A 12,268-nucleotide genomic window follows, 5' to 3' on the forward strand; every position below is an offset into this window, starting at 1 on the left:
ATCATGAGGCAATAAATAAAACTCTAATCAGTTTAGAGTATACACACACACACACACACACACACATATTAATCAACATTAGTTAAAAAGTTGCAAATTTAAAAAATGTTTTAAAGAAAGATTCCACATTAAACATGTGTCTAAATAAAAAATGTCAAAAACAACAACAAGAGACTGTATTCTTTCTCGTAGAATTACACCGTTTTAATTTAAATCTCATACATAAAGCAGAAGAAGAAGAATCCATATTATCTCTATCAAGAGGGTTTTAAGGCGAAGATTCCCAAAGAAAAAAAAAATACACACAGATTAGAAGGATTTACAGTACATAATTTATAATAATCTATTTGGTCTTAATATATATCACATATTAAAACATTACTGTTAAGCAATACAGATTCCATAACAGTGAACTTTGACGCAAATGCTTATCAGAATTGGAACTGAGTCTGGTATATCATCTTAGAATATGTATTTCATTAAATATGATACAATTGTAATACATTCATAATGTAAAAGCGTTTGTGTGTGTTCATTCAGTTCAACCACAATGCTGACATCTCAGTTATGTATTTCTGCATAATTAGCCCTGTGGGAACACTATTATTGTGATATCAAACTCTGCTGGATAGTGAATGCATAGACACGCTTTGGAAAAAAGACATAACTGGCATACACAAATGTAAAATATACAGAATAAAAGCATATCCTTTTCTTTGACCCTTTTAAACATATTAAAATATATCCGTTTGGTCCTTTAATTTATTATGCTACATGTACACTGACTAAACAGAAGCTTGAGAGTTGCTGTCAGCGAAGGGTGAGAAAATTGCGAGCGGAAGATTGATTGCTGCTGGTTTCAGTGTTGCCATCGCCTGAGCCCACTTCATTACCTGTCAAACAATAAGAATAAAATAAATTAAATAATAATTATATTCTGCATAATGTCACTTTATATCAAAGGACATTCTTTAAATATATTTTTTGCATTCATATTACATTTGTAATTTACATTTGTACTCACCTTCGCTTGAATGAGATTTCAGCATTGCCATTTTAGCCAAGAATTTAAAGGACAGACAAGCACCTGTTTCCCTGTCACACAATCCTCCTGCTTTACAGTTGCATGTTTTCCGACATTCCATGCCATAAGTTCCATACATGCAGTCTGATAAGAGAAACACAAACATGTTTCAGCTTATTTAACCATTAAAGGATATGTAGGCATTATGATGATCTACTATAGTAAATATTTACCACAACTTTAACACTTATTAACAAAGTCATTTAACAAAGACTCTTTTTTTGAGGATATTTGCTCACTGCTGATCCAGAATTTGTGGAATAGGATCAGAAGGCTCACTTATGTCTAAGACTCGGGATAAGACTTAATTAAAAGGCTGAGTGTGAGTAATTGGTGTGGAAGGTGTGTGTTCCCCGGGCACAAAGCAATGAGTGTTCATTCACCAACTCACGTTGTTCTTACATAATACTTTAAGTAATAATTTAGGGGCCCTAGAAGGACTTGTAAAGAGGCTTGGAGGCGAGTTTTCTTTAGTAGGCCGAACTGTTCTTTAACCTGTAACCTGAGATCACCTCAAAAACTTCAGCTAATCTTGAGGATTTTGATAAATATTTGAATATTTCACAAGAGAATAAAAATGTATCTGCCTTGAACAGATGTGAATTTGTCAGGACAATCTTTAACATGTATAAAGAGACTAGATCTATAAAATAAATTTATATATTATGATTATAGTTCAAATACTTTGTTTAACATGAATTTGAAAATAATTTATTTGTATAGGGCATCACATATGTAAAATCTTTATTTTTGTTTTTCTTGCATACAGATTTTCTGCTACACAAAATGTTTTGAAATCTTTTTTTGTGTGTGTGTTTGTGTGAAAATGTATAAAGACTATATTGATGATAGGAGACAGAATATTAAAGGTTTGATTTCCAAGATATAGGTCTAATTAATCTTCAGTGGAAAGCTATACTTTTTAATTTATAAGTATATGATATAAATGTATTATTGTTTTAAATGTACATTATATTAAAGTTATATTTAATATAATTCTAAATATTTTATATGTAGAAATCCATTAATACAAATACATTTAATTTTTTTATTTTAATATAGTTATAAGTATATGTTATTATTGAAAAGCCTTGTAATTTAAATATATAGAAATCAAGAAATTCTCTTTTTATTAAGATAAATAATTTATAAATAATAATTTCAATGTTTTTTTTTTATGTCACTATTTCTGATTTATTTCAACTTCTCTTTTGCTCAACCCTTTGAATATATGCAAATCCCCCCACAATCCCTTCTGCCTGAGCAGGTGCACACATCAGCCCGTACCTTTACAGATGCCATATTCATCTCCATAATCATCCTCGTCCTTGTAGAAGTCGCAGAAGAGTCCCGGTCCACACTTGACGCCGTGCATCCCGGACACGGTGCGGTAGCAGTGCTCTCCCCGTCCCGCCGTACAGACCTGGCAGCATCCGCAGTCATCCAGCACCGTGCGCCTGCAGCGCTGCGTCGAGCCGCACAGCGCGGGGTTGCATTTGTCCGGACAGTTGACTGCGTATTTACCACCGGGACCCCACGCGTCAGCATCTCCGAGCACCATCAGCAACAACACAGGGATCGCGTACAAACGCATGACTTGAAGTGCTAGCGAACACCACGCTGGATGCTGTCCTCGGGTCTAGTGCACTAGGGAGGAGCTGTCCTCTTCTTAGATGCGATAGTGAATGAAACCGCTCGGGCTGCATGTCTGTCAGCTTTAAACAAGTTTGTTTTGCACATAGTATGCCCTCGTCAGTTTCCTCAATCCGGTGTTGTTGTATGTTTGCCAGCCTCCCCCTTCCCTGTTTTAGAAATCCGGCGTGGAAGTGGAATTAGAGCCATGCTGCCATCCAGGAATTGATGTCATCACTGAAGTTGTTTGTTTCAAGGTTTTTCAAGATGACCCTCGTGACCCCCACGACTTCTTGTTCCTAACGTGAACGTTTTTGGTAGCGTTAAAATTGTCTTTGCAGAGTTAATTTAAGTTTCTCCTGAGACATGATTAACATTAAAATATAGCTATTAAATTTCACAGATTGTATATATATATATATATATATATATATAAAACAACAATTTTATTTGGGCCTATCGTTTTATAACAATAAGAGTGTCTTTGTATACATTAAAGGATCCATACAATGTAAATATAATATGTTCAAGCTTCAACTTTAATTATTTTAACATTATCTGAACAATTAAAATAGGAGGCCCATGAAAATATTGAGATATATCTTGCAAGTCATAATTGTGACACATTTTAGTTCATGGTATAGAGACAAAACGGGCCAAATTTCATAAAATAATCTACAATTCTCTGCCTTTTTATTATTATTATTATTATTATTATTATTCATCTGACATCTAGCTAGATACCATTTATGATGCTTTCAGAAATGTAAATGTTATTAAAGCATTGCCTGATAGAAAAATTCGTCTTGAAATAGTCTCGTTTTATTAAGTTTACAAATTAGATTTCCGTTTAATATTAATGAGACGTCTGTGTATATAAACCATATACCGGTAAGTTGAAAAGAATACGCTCCGGGGCTGCAATTCAGGATATTTATCACTAGATGACGCTGTTACATAAAACAACGGCAGGAGAGTCGCGTGAATGTTTTAAATGGGCATTAACGAACTACACTTTAGTATGCTCCACATGTAAAGTAATGTTTATGACTTTTGATGGAGCGTTGTCGTATAAATGACTTTTGATTTTCTTATGGTGCTTTGTTGAACTTGAATCTTCATGTCGACGAGGATTCTGGTGTAGCCTAAGATTTTATCGTTATTTAATATGTATATGCTGTCTTATCTTACTTTGAATGATTTCATTATTCTTTATAATATCTCTGTACTGACATTAATGGACGATTTAATAATAATAATAATAATAATAATAATAATAATAATAATAATAATAATAAAGCTACAATATAGAGTAGGTAAAAATGATAGCCGGAAAGCCCATTCCTTCTTTAAAAAATCAAAAAAATCAAAAATAAAACCAACACTGGGATTTGTTTGACATATTTGTCTTTTTTTCTCTCATTCTCACAGATTCCCTTTAGATAATAACTGTGGGCTGCAGCAGTGGTTGGCATATCTCAGATGGGACAAGTGGAAGCGAACTCCTTTTTTCATCTACCGTACGTTCTGTCCATTTTAAAGATAACTTTGTCCTTACAAATAGTCTGAACCAAGTGTGCCTCAATACAAGCTGCCATATTTTTCTTCCCTGACTGCTTGCAGAAATGATCACAACACACAGGCCAATGAGTGGGGATGACATATTGAGAAACACTAAAGCTGTGGAAGAGATTTTGGGAGTTGTTGTTGTTCCTGAAGTGCATGAAAGCAGTGGGGCCACAGAGTTTCATCCCAGTGGACCATGTAACATTTCATTGCCATGAACCCTGTCAAATTTCATCATCAGACACTGTTTGTCATTCCATGGATCACATATACATGACCGAAACACCAGAGACACTGAAGAATAATTTAAGCTTTTGACCAGGGCAAGCTGAAGCTGCAGAGCTCTACGTTTAGAAGGATGAAGAAAAAAAAGTGACTTTATTGTACTCAATCCTTTCAGAAAAAAGACGAGAGAAAAGACTTTAATTTCACTTAATTTTTTTTGTATGTTTTTTTTTTTTTTTTGTGGAAATAAGTTCTGTGTCTCATATATGCCTTTGTTGGAGGTTTCACAGTTAAGCAATATTAATGTAATGGGGCTCCAAATGACGAATACGAATCATTACAAGTCTTCTCAAGCATGGTTAATAGTGTTAATTAAAACTAATACCATAAAAAAAAATCATCACTTGAAATAAAATAAACATTAACTGAATAAAATATAAAAAATGTCAACTTCTTTAATTTCAGAAGTTTCAACATTATCCTATTTAAAAAAGGACAAAAACACAAAATCATTAAAACAAACTAAAATAAAAAGGAAAACTATATATATATATATATATATATATATATATATATATATATATATATATATATATATATATATATATATATACATATATATATATATATATATATATATATATATATATACATATATATATATATATATATATATATATATATATATATATACATACATACATACATACATATATATATATAGCTATATATATATATATATATATATATATATATATATATATATATGTGTGTGTGTGTGTGTGTGTGTGTGTGTGTGTGTAATTCAAAATATTAAAGCATTTGTTCATAAATCACACTGTTCTGTTTGTTAGCTTCTGAAGTTTTAACTCACTGATTCAGTTTGTTTGGGATTTTGTCCTTAAATTTAAACATTAAATTATTTATTAAAATGATTTTTTTATTTATTAATGTCAAGAAAAATAGGAAAATAGGTTGGAAAAGTGTTGTCAGAAGAAATGGAAATATTTGATGTCACTATTTATTTATTTATTTACAGAGTAATTATATTTTTATGTGATCATTTGGATCGCAAAACTCAAATTTAAAACGACATAATATTTACAATAAAAACTGCTATTACTTAAATAATGAAAATAACAATGAACTAAATACAAATAAGATCGCTTAAAAACAAAAAACTAGACATAACGGACTCGTACGATTTTAACGTCATGACGTCATGACACTAAGCCGAATGCGTAAACTCTACCGCTGTACGTGTATTCCCGAAAACATACGCCGCTATCTTTCATGGCAACAGCTTGCGGAGCGGCAACCTTCCCTACTATAAACACCCTCAGCGCGAGATTAACCGGCATTTCGTCCTCGTATTGCGTGACTCCTCTTTACCGGGTCCCGTTTAGTTATATTTCATTCAAAAGTGTGTATTTGTGAAGGTAAACAAAGGGTATGGTTCATAATAAAGCGAAGGATTCACGTTCTTTCTGGTAAGCAGCAGGTTTAAAAAGCCTTGCAGGGGGCAGTGGGTTGATCTGCTGGGCGTGAATGTGAATGACAGAAGGAAGAAAGGAGATCGTGTCGTTCGGTAAGCATTATATACACTGTTTTTTATATATTATTCGGCTGTATCTGGTCTGATGAATGGTGGATTGTCGTGTCTGTCGCAACTGATATGGATTATTAGTCCTTTAAACAGTTGAGCTCGTCATGTGTCAGCTATTTTTGTATCTATCACTGTTGTTTTGAGTCCCAGCCGTTTTAATACAGTCTATATGGTCTGATGCACCAATGTAAGTCTTTCCCAAGTGAAAGTTCATGCACGTTGCTGAGGAAATTGATCTGATTATGGTCACATTTTACATAATGTGCTGCATTTTGGCAAAGATTAGGGTTTCTTGGGGGTGATGTGCTGTAGTGGTTATAGACGGTAAGTTCACCCCCCCCCCCAAAAGAACAGGACGTGTAGTTTTAGATGCTGATGTCTGTACTGGTTTTAACTGTTTTTAACCTTAACAAAGCCTCCCTTAGTTTTTATTTAACAAAATGGTTTTACATGTCTACCAGCTAGACAAGCACCATAAGCATAGTAATTTATGTTGGCCGGCCTAAACTGATTTTGTAATATCAAATGTGCTGGGATTTTATGAATGTGCATAAACTAGGGTGACTATTCGACCTCTTGTCCGGGGCAGGATTCTGAAATTGCTTAAATTGTCCAGGTTTTGGCTTTGTTTACCTATCGTTTTCATACCTGCTGAAAGTAATGGCCAATAGAATTCAGGCATTATACATAACTGAACAATCATGGTATGCGAGACAGTGGGATCTACAGTCAGCAGTCAAACCAATGCAAATTTTAGATATTTTAGGCAATTTAGAAATCCCTGCCAGGTCACTCTACATGAGTGCAAATGGCATTTAAGAGCAACAATGGAATTTTTCAGTACATAAAATTCAAATTTTGCCCTGTTTCCAAACAAAACAATCATATGCTTTCAGTAGATTTGGAATATAGTTTTCAAGTCATATGGATTATTTTTATGTTCCTTTATTTGTCGTTTCTGATCTTGACCACTTCAGTCCTCACTGACATTTATGATATTGGCTTCAGCAAAATATTAGTTAGGATTTCATATATTTGTATATGTATGTATGTATGTTTGTGTGTGTGTGTGTGTGTGTCTTTGCTTGCTTTGAGGTCCAAACTAGTTTATCCTGAGCACATAATGGGTGCCAGGCATTTCTGATATGAACAAATGAAACCTTTAATGTTTATACAGTGTTCAGGTGAGATTTTGCATTCATATTCAACACAAAGCTCAAAGCTCAGATTCGTAGTTGTGCTCATATGATCTCCTTTGACTCAGTCCTCCTCTTATGCATTGAAACCTTGAAATGCCCTATGTTTTGATGGCCTCTGTCTGAAATGTGATCAGACTGGATGGACGTTTTAGTTGTCACAGTTGTCCTGGATCAGTCAGGTGTTCAGACTATCAGCCCCCCCCACCCCCCCAGACCGTTGTGATAGGCTGAATTGAATCCACCTCAGTCTCACTTCAACAGAAGGTCAACAGTAATAGGCACTTGGCAATGGAAAATCTTGGCTGGACAGCTTTATGTTTGTCTGATTGATTCAAGCTCAGTCCTACACTTGTGTTGCTGGGAATAACCCTGTGCTCTCTGTTTTTGGTTAACATCTCTTGTGCGTATACCATCATTTGACTGTTGGCTCATTTGCATCTGGGTTTCCAAGAAATATACTTTTCAGGAAATAAGGCACAAAAGACAGTAGATTGATATGTTATTAGAATCCCAATTTTTAACAGGGCATTCTTGTTATGGAGCACTCTTATGAACTCTGTAAAAAAAAATATATTTTTTAAATAATGTGCTTGCTTAAGTTGTCCAGGTTTTGGCTACTTGTGTACTTGTGTTGTAAATTAAGAAAATATTTCCATAAAATGATGTAGTAGACTTTCATGCCTTTATCATGTTTTGGTCAGATGTGATTATTTACACAAAGACTAAGAAAATTAACAGGATGCTAAAATTAGTCAGGCACTGAGAGTTCGCTTGCATGAGGGTGACCATTTTAATATTTAATTTTCATATTTTTAATAGTTAATGTGGATATTTTTAACCATCTTTTGAATTTTTCATTCTATTCTACTGGTTGTTTTAAAATTAAACAAGTAATAGCACATACAGCATACAATCTGTTGCTAGTGTATATTGATGTTTGTGCTGTTGTTTTCTCACCAAAATGATGTGCCTTTTTGGAGGATAATGTATTAAGAAGCTGGCTTTTTGTTAAAGGGATTTTACAAAAGTCTAATTGGATGGGTTGGATGGGACTAATTAAATATCACTGGCATATCCACCTAGTATTTAAGCCATTTATTTTTTTAATGGAAATACATTACCAGCAAGGATGCATTTAATGGATCATAAGTGACAGAAAGACAATTATAATATTGCTAAATATTTCTGTTTCCAATACATTCTGTTCCACTGAACGTTCTAGTCATCAAATAATCCTGAAAATAATGTATCTTTGTTTTCACAATACCATTAAGAATCACAACTGTTTTTAACATTGATAATAATAAGAAACGTTTCAGTGAATCAGCATACTAGAATGAATTCTGAAGCATTGTGTGACACTGTAGACTGTAGTAGCTGCTGAAAATTAAGCTTAACAATTAAGCATAAAGAATAATTAAGCATAAGAATAAATTACTTTTTAGTTTGCATGATAGGACTAGGTGTTATGTCTGCTGTCGACCTTGAAACCATGCCCATTTGTGGGAACCTATCACCACTCACAACTGTCAAATTAGGGCTGCTCGATTAATTGAATGTGATTGTCATGAGTATCTTGTCAGTATCCGGTTGTGTGATTAGTAGTAAATTTCTAGCACATGCTTTCAGATAGAGCAGCATTTACTACACAGAACCGTAGTTCACAGACAAGCTACACAAAATAGCTTTCATAATCAAAGACGTTTTAATCACGTAGTTATGAAATAGAATAAATAATTCTGCGAAAGCTCTATGAAAGAATGATAATGAATGATTATGCCTCTGTGTAGTAAATGCTACTCCATCTGAAAGCATGTGAAAATACCACATTTAATAACATTTTTTTCATGTTTTTTTTACTCCAGACTCACTTTATAAAGTTTATGCGATTTTATGACACAAATCATAATTGTCCATTATTCCCTTGGAAGTGTAATTGCTTATTAATTATGATTATTACAACTTATTAAATGATGTTTATACCATTGTTTGATGCAACTGCATGTCATATTTTTAAATGAAAATCAACTAGCTGAAAACACTAAAGCCCCTTTCACACTGCACGTCGGACCCGCAATATTTCCGGAACATTGCCGGGTCGCCTTCTGTGTGAAAGCAACCACGTCCCAGGATTGATTACCGCATTGAACCCAGGTCGGGGACCTAGTAACATTTCCGGGTTCAACCCGGGACGAGCGCTGTGTAAACAAAAGCCAGATCTAATTCCGTGTCGAAGTGATGACGCGCGTTATCGCGCGACTCTTTTACCGGCTGTTTAGAAGGAAGATCAACGTTCGCGACGAAAACATATGTGCAAACTGTAATGAAGCAGGGATCAGTTAGTTCCTCACTTTCCACGCTGACGCACCGATCGTTTGCTTGCTTCAGTGAAAGTATAACGTGCCTAGGGTTTTCGACTTGTACATTACACGTCAGGCGCTGATGTCACGTGTCGTTACGGGATCTTCAAGGGTTGTGTGTGAAAGCACGCACATATACCGGGTCATCACTGGCAGTGTGAAAGTGCAAAATCTAGCGACCCGGGAGCAATTGCAGGAACACTTTACCTGTGTATTTGCCGGAATGGCAGTGTGAAAGGGGCTTAACTGAAAAACTTTGTGCTTTTCTATAGTATCAGACTGGTTTCTTCTTTTAATTATATATATAATGTAGAAAGAAAAAAACGCATCTTAAAGGGGGGGTGAAATGCTCGTTTTCACTCAATATCCTGTTAATCTTGAGTACCTATAGAGTAGTACTGCATCCTTCATAACTCCAAAAAGTCTTTAGTTTTATTATATTCATAAGAGAAAGATAGTTTGTACCGATTTTTCCCGGAAAAACACGAGCCGCTGGAGGCGTGACGTGTGGGCGGAGCTAAAGAATCACAAGCGCGAGTAAGCTTTTGCGTTGAGAGCGTTTGGAAGCTGTGACATTACTGTGATGAAAAAAACATCCAAAACAAACCATGGCTAACAGTCAGATTCAGCGTATATTTATGATCCAGAATCAGATCCAGAGGCTGAAATTTAACAAGAGCAGCATCAGCAATGACTACAGCAGGACGTCTCTATGTGGTATGTATTGAAACTGTATATATTTGCTTAGCGGTTTTGGAAAATGACTAAGTTCCACTTTATGTCGTCTTTTTTTTTTTTTTTAAGCTGTACATGTGGAAAGTGCAGTTTGATGACAACATCGCATGTTGTTTACTTGATGTGCTTACGCGCCGATAGCTAAGTTAACAACACAGAGATATTTGAAGCAGTTTTACTCACCGCCTGCGGTTCAAACACACGATCGTGACCCTTTTTCGTTGGGACTGCATTATCCTTAAGAAATAAACGATGTGCAAATCTGGAGTCAAACTGGGCCTTGTTTGTAAAACAAGCATCTTCGAAATGCAGGGAACAAACAAAAACACTTGCACAACTCCGTTGATGCTCTATAAAAATAAACTCCATCCACTGGTCCCTTAATGCTGTTTTTTTTTTGGTAATCTGTGCAGGGTTGTCTTGGCCTCGCAACCAATAATACACTTCTTTTGTGACATTTCGAGATGCTCTCTGTCTGATCAGTGAAGCGCGCGCTCTTCCGGCAGAAGTGCCCTTAGGACACATATAAGGAAATTCTGCTCCATTTAACGTCACACAGACCCATACTCGAAAAAAACTTCCCGAAACTTGTGCGGACCGGAAGGAGTATTTTTGGAACAGAAATACTCCTTCAAACGTACAACTTAATTTTTGAAACTTTGTCGATGTTTAGCATGGGAATCCAACTCTTTAACAGTGTAAAAAACTCAGTATGCATGGAATAGCATTTCACCCCCCCTTTAAGCATGCAGAATAACATAAGTGGACTTCGAACGATTAATTGCCGCTGTGAACGATTACGTAATTGTGGAATCCATAATTGTAATCACGATTAGCAATTCGATTAATCGTGAAGCCCTACTTAATTATAATAAAAATGATAAGAAAAACTCAGATAAACCATATTTTGTTGTAGTAGTGTGTTTATTAGTCACGTTGAATTAATGAAAGCATTCAAATCATCTGTTTATTCAACAACCGCTATAAGCATTTCCTGGGTTTCTTCTGTGAGGCATATTTGGAGTTTCCGTGCAAGTGCGTCATCTGGCCTCCAGATGGGGATTTACTGCTGATCACAGAACTGTGCTTGCCTGAAAATACGCATGACAATCGCAGCTTCTGCCTAATCACGATTTATCGCATTTACCCATGTAAAATACAAATAAACTAAAATAAGGAGACCAACGGTATTCTGTAAGTTATCGCAACCAGGTAATATGCATTTAGGTGACGAAGGCATAGCTAGCTAGCAAACTGTAGGCTGTACAGTAGTAACTAACAGTAATAAAAGTAACTCACGATTGAGCGGGCGAACCACTGGCGCTGATGCGTTCTATATATTGTAGTTTTACAATTCTAAACTATAAATTGTAAAAAAAAAAAAAAAAAAACATTAAAAAAAAATCACACCGACCACAAAACTTTAAACAGTAGTGTATGAAATGAACTAATATCATTCATTTTATTTTACAAATTTTTTATGTGCGTTTAATGTCATATCCAACACATCTGTACTTTTAAGCAGGAATAACCCAGCTGCTATTTTGTCGTCTAGTTTAATGTGTAAAGCATACCCAACAGCTATCAGATCAACACCGGTTTAAAACTGTATGTTCTCTGATCTAATTTTAAACATGCTCTAAAATTACTGTTTGGGTGCATAACTACTGTACCTCTTTCTGATTAATAATAGTAACATGTAACTGAGGATTGTCTATATTTACACCCAGCGCATTGTACTCACGCCAATATGTCTGCAAAGTGGTAAACACCTCAGAGTATAAACTCAGCGTCTCTTTACATAGAGACATTAAGGACTTGTTATTGTCATGGTTTTCGTAGGATTAGTCAGAGTTCCCAG

The 12,268-nt window shown here is 35.0% G+C and overlaps 2 protein-coding genes across 2 annotated transcripts in view; one reads left to right on the forward strand and one right to left on the reverse strand.

The window, feature by feature from the left end:
• Positions 1-298: 298 nt before the first annotated feature.
• Positions 299-2,990, reverse strand: esm1 (endothelial cell-specific molecule 1). Its single transcript, XM_026235188.1, has 3 exons — positions 2,372-2,990; positions 1,025-1,168; positions 299-893 (listed from the first exon to the last, which is right to left on the reverse strand). The coding sequence occupies exons 1-3, from the start codon at positions 2,676-2,678 to the stop codon at positions 811-813; spliced, it is 534 nt and encodes a 177-aa protein (XP_026090973.1). The 5' UTR covers positions 2,679-2,990; the 3' UTR covers positions 299-810.
• A 2,792-nt stretch (positions 2,991-5,782) lies between these two features.
• LOC113064392 (probable E3 ubiquitin-protein ligase HERC1) overlaps positions 5,783-12,268 on the forward strand; it is a 64,038-nt gene continuing 57,552 nt past the window's right edge. Inside the window, 1 exon segment of the mRNA XM_026235189.1 lies at positions 5,783-6,095. The gene's annotated coding sequence lies outside the window, so the exon portion shown is untranslated.

The sequence above is a fragment of the Carassius auratus genome, chromosome 46, assembly GCF_003368295.1.
Source record: "Carassius auratus strain Wakin chromosome 46, ASM336829v1, whole genome shotgun sequence".
Taxonomy (NCBI): domain Eukaryota; kingdom Metazoa; phylum Chordata; class Actinopteri; order Cypriniformes; family Cyprinidae; genus Carassius; species Carassius auratus.

Excerpts from the sequence above, each read along its gene's own strand:
- esm1 (XM_026235188.1), bottom strand. The coding sequence starts at position 2,678 with ATGCGTTTGTACGCGATCCCTGTGTTGTTGCTGATGGTGCTCGGAGAT. Across the intron at positions 1,169-2,371 it reads TGAATATGGCATCTGTAAAG|ACTGCATGTATGGAACTTAT; the intron begins GTACGGGCTGAT and ends TTCTCTTATCAG. Across the intron at positions 894-1,024 it reads GAAATCTCATTCAAGCGAAG|GTAATGAAGTGGGCTCAGGC; the intron begins GTGAGTACAAAT and ends ATTGTTTGACAG.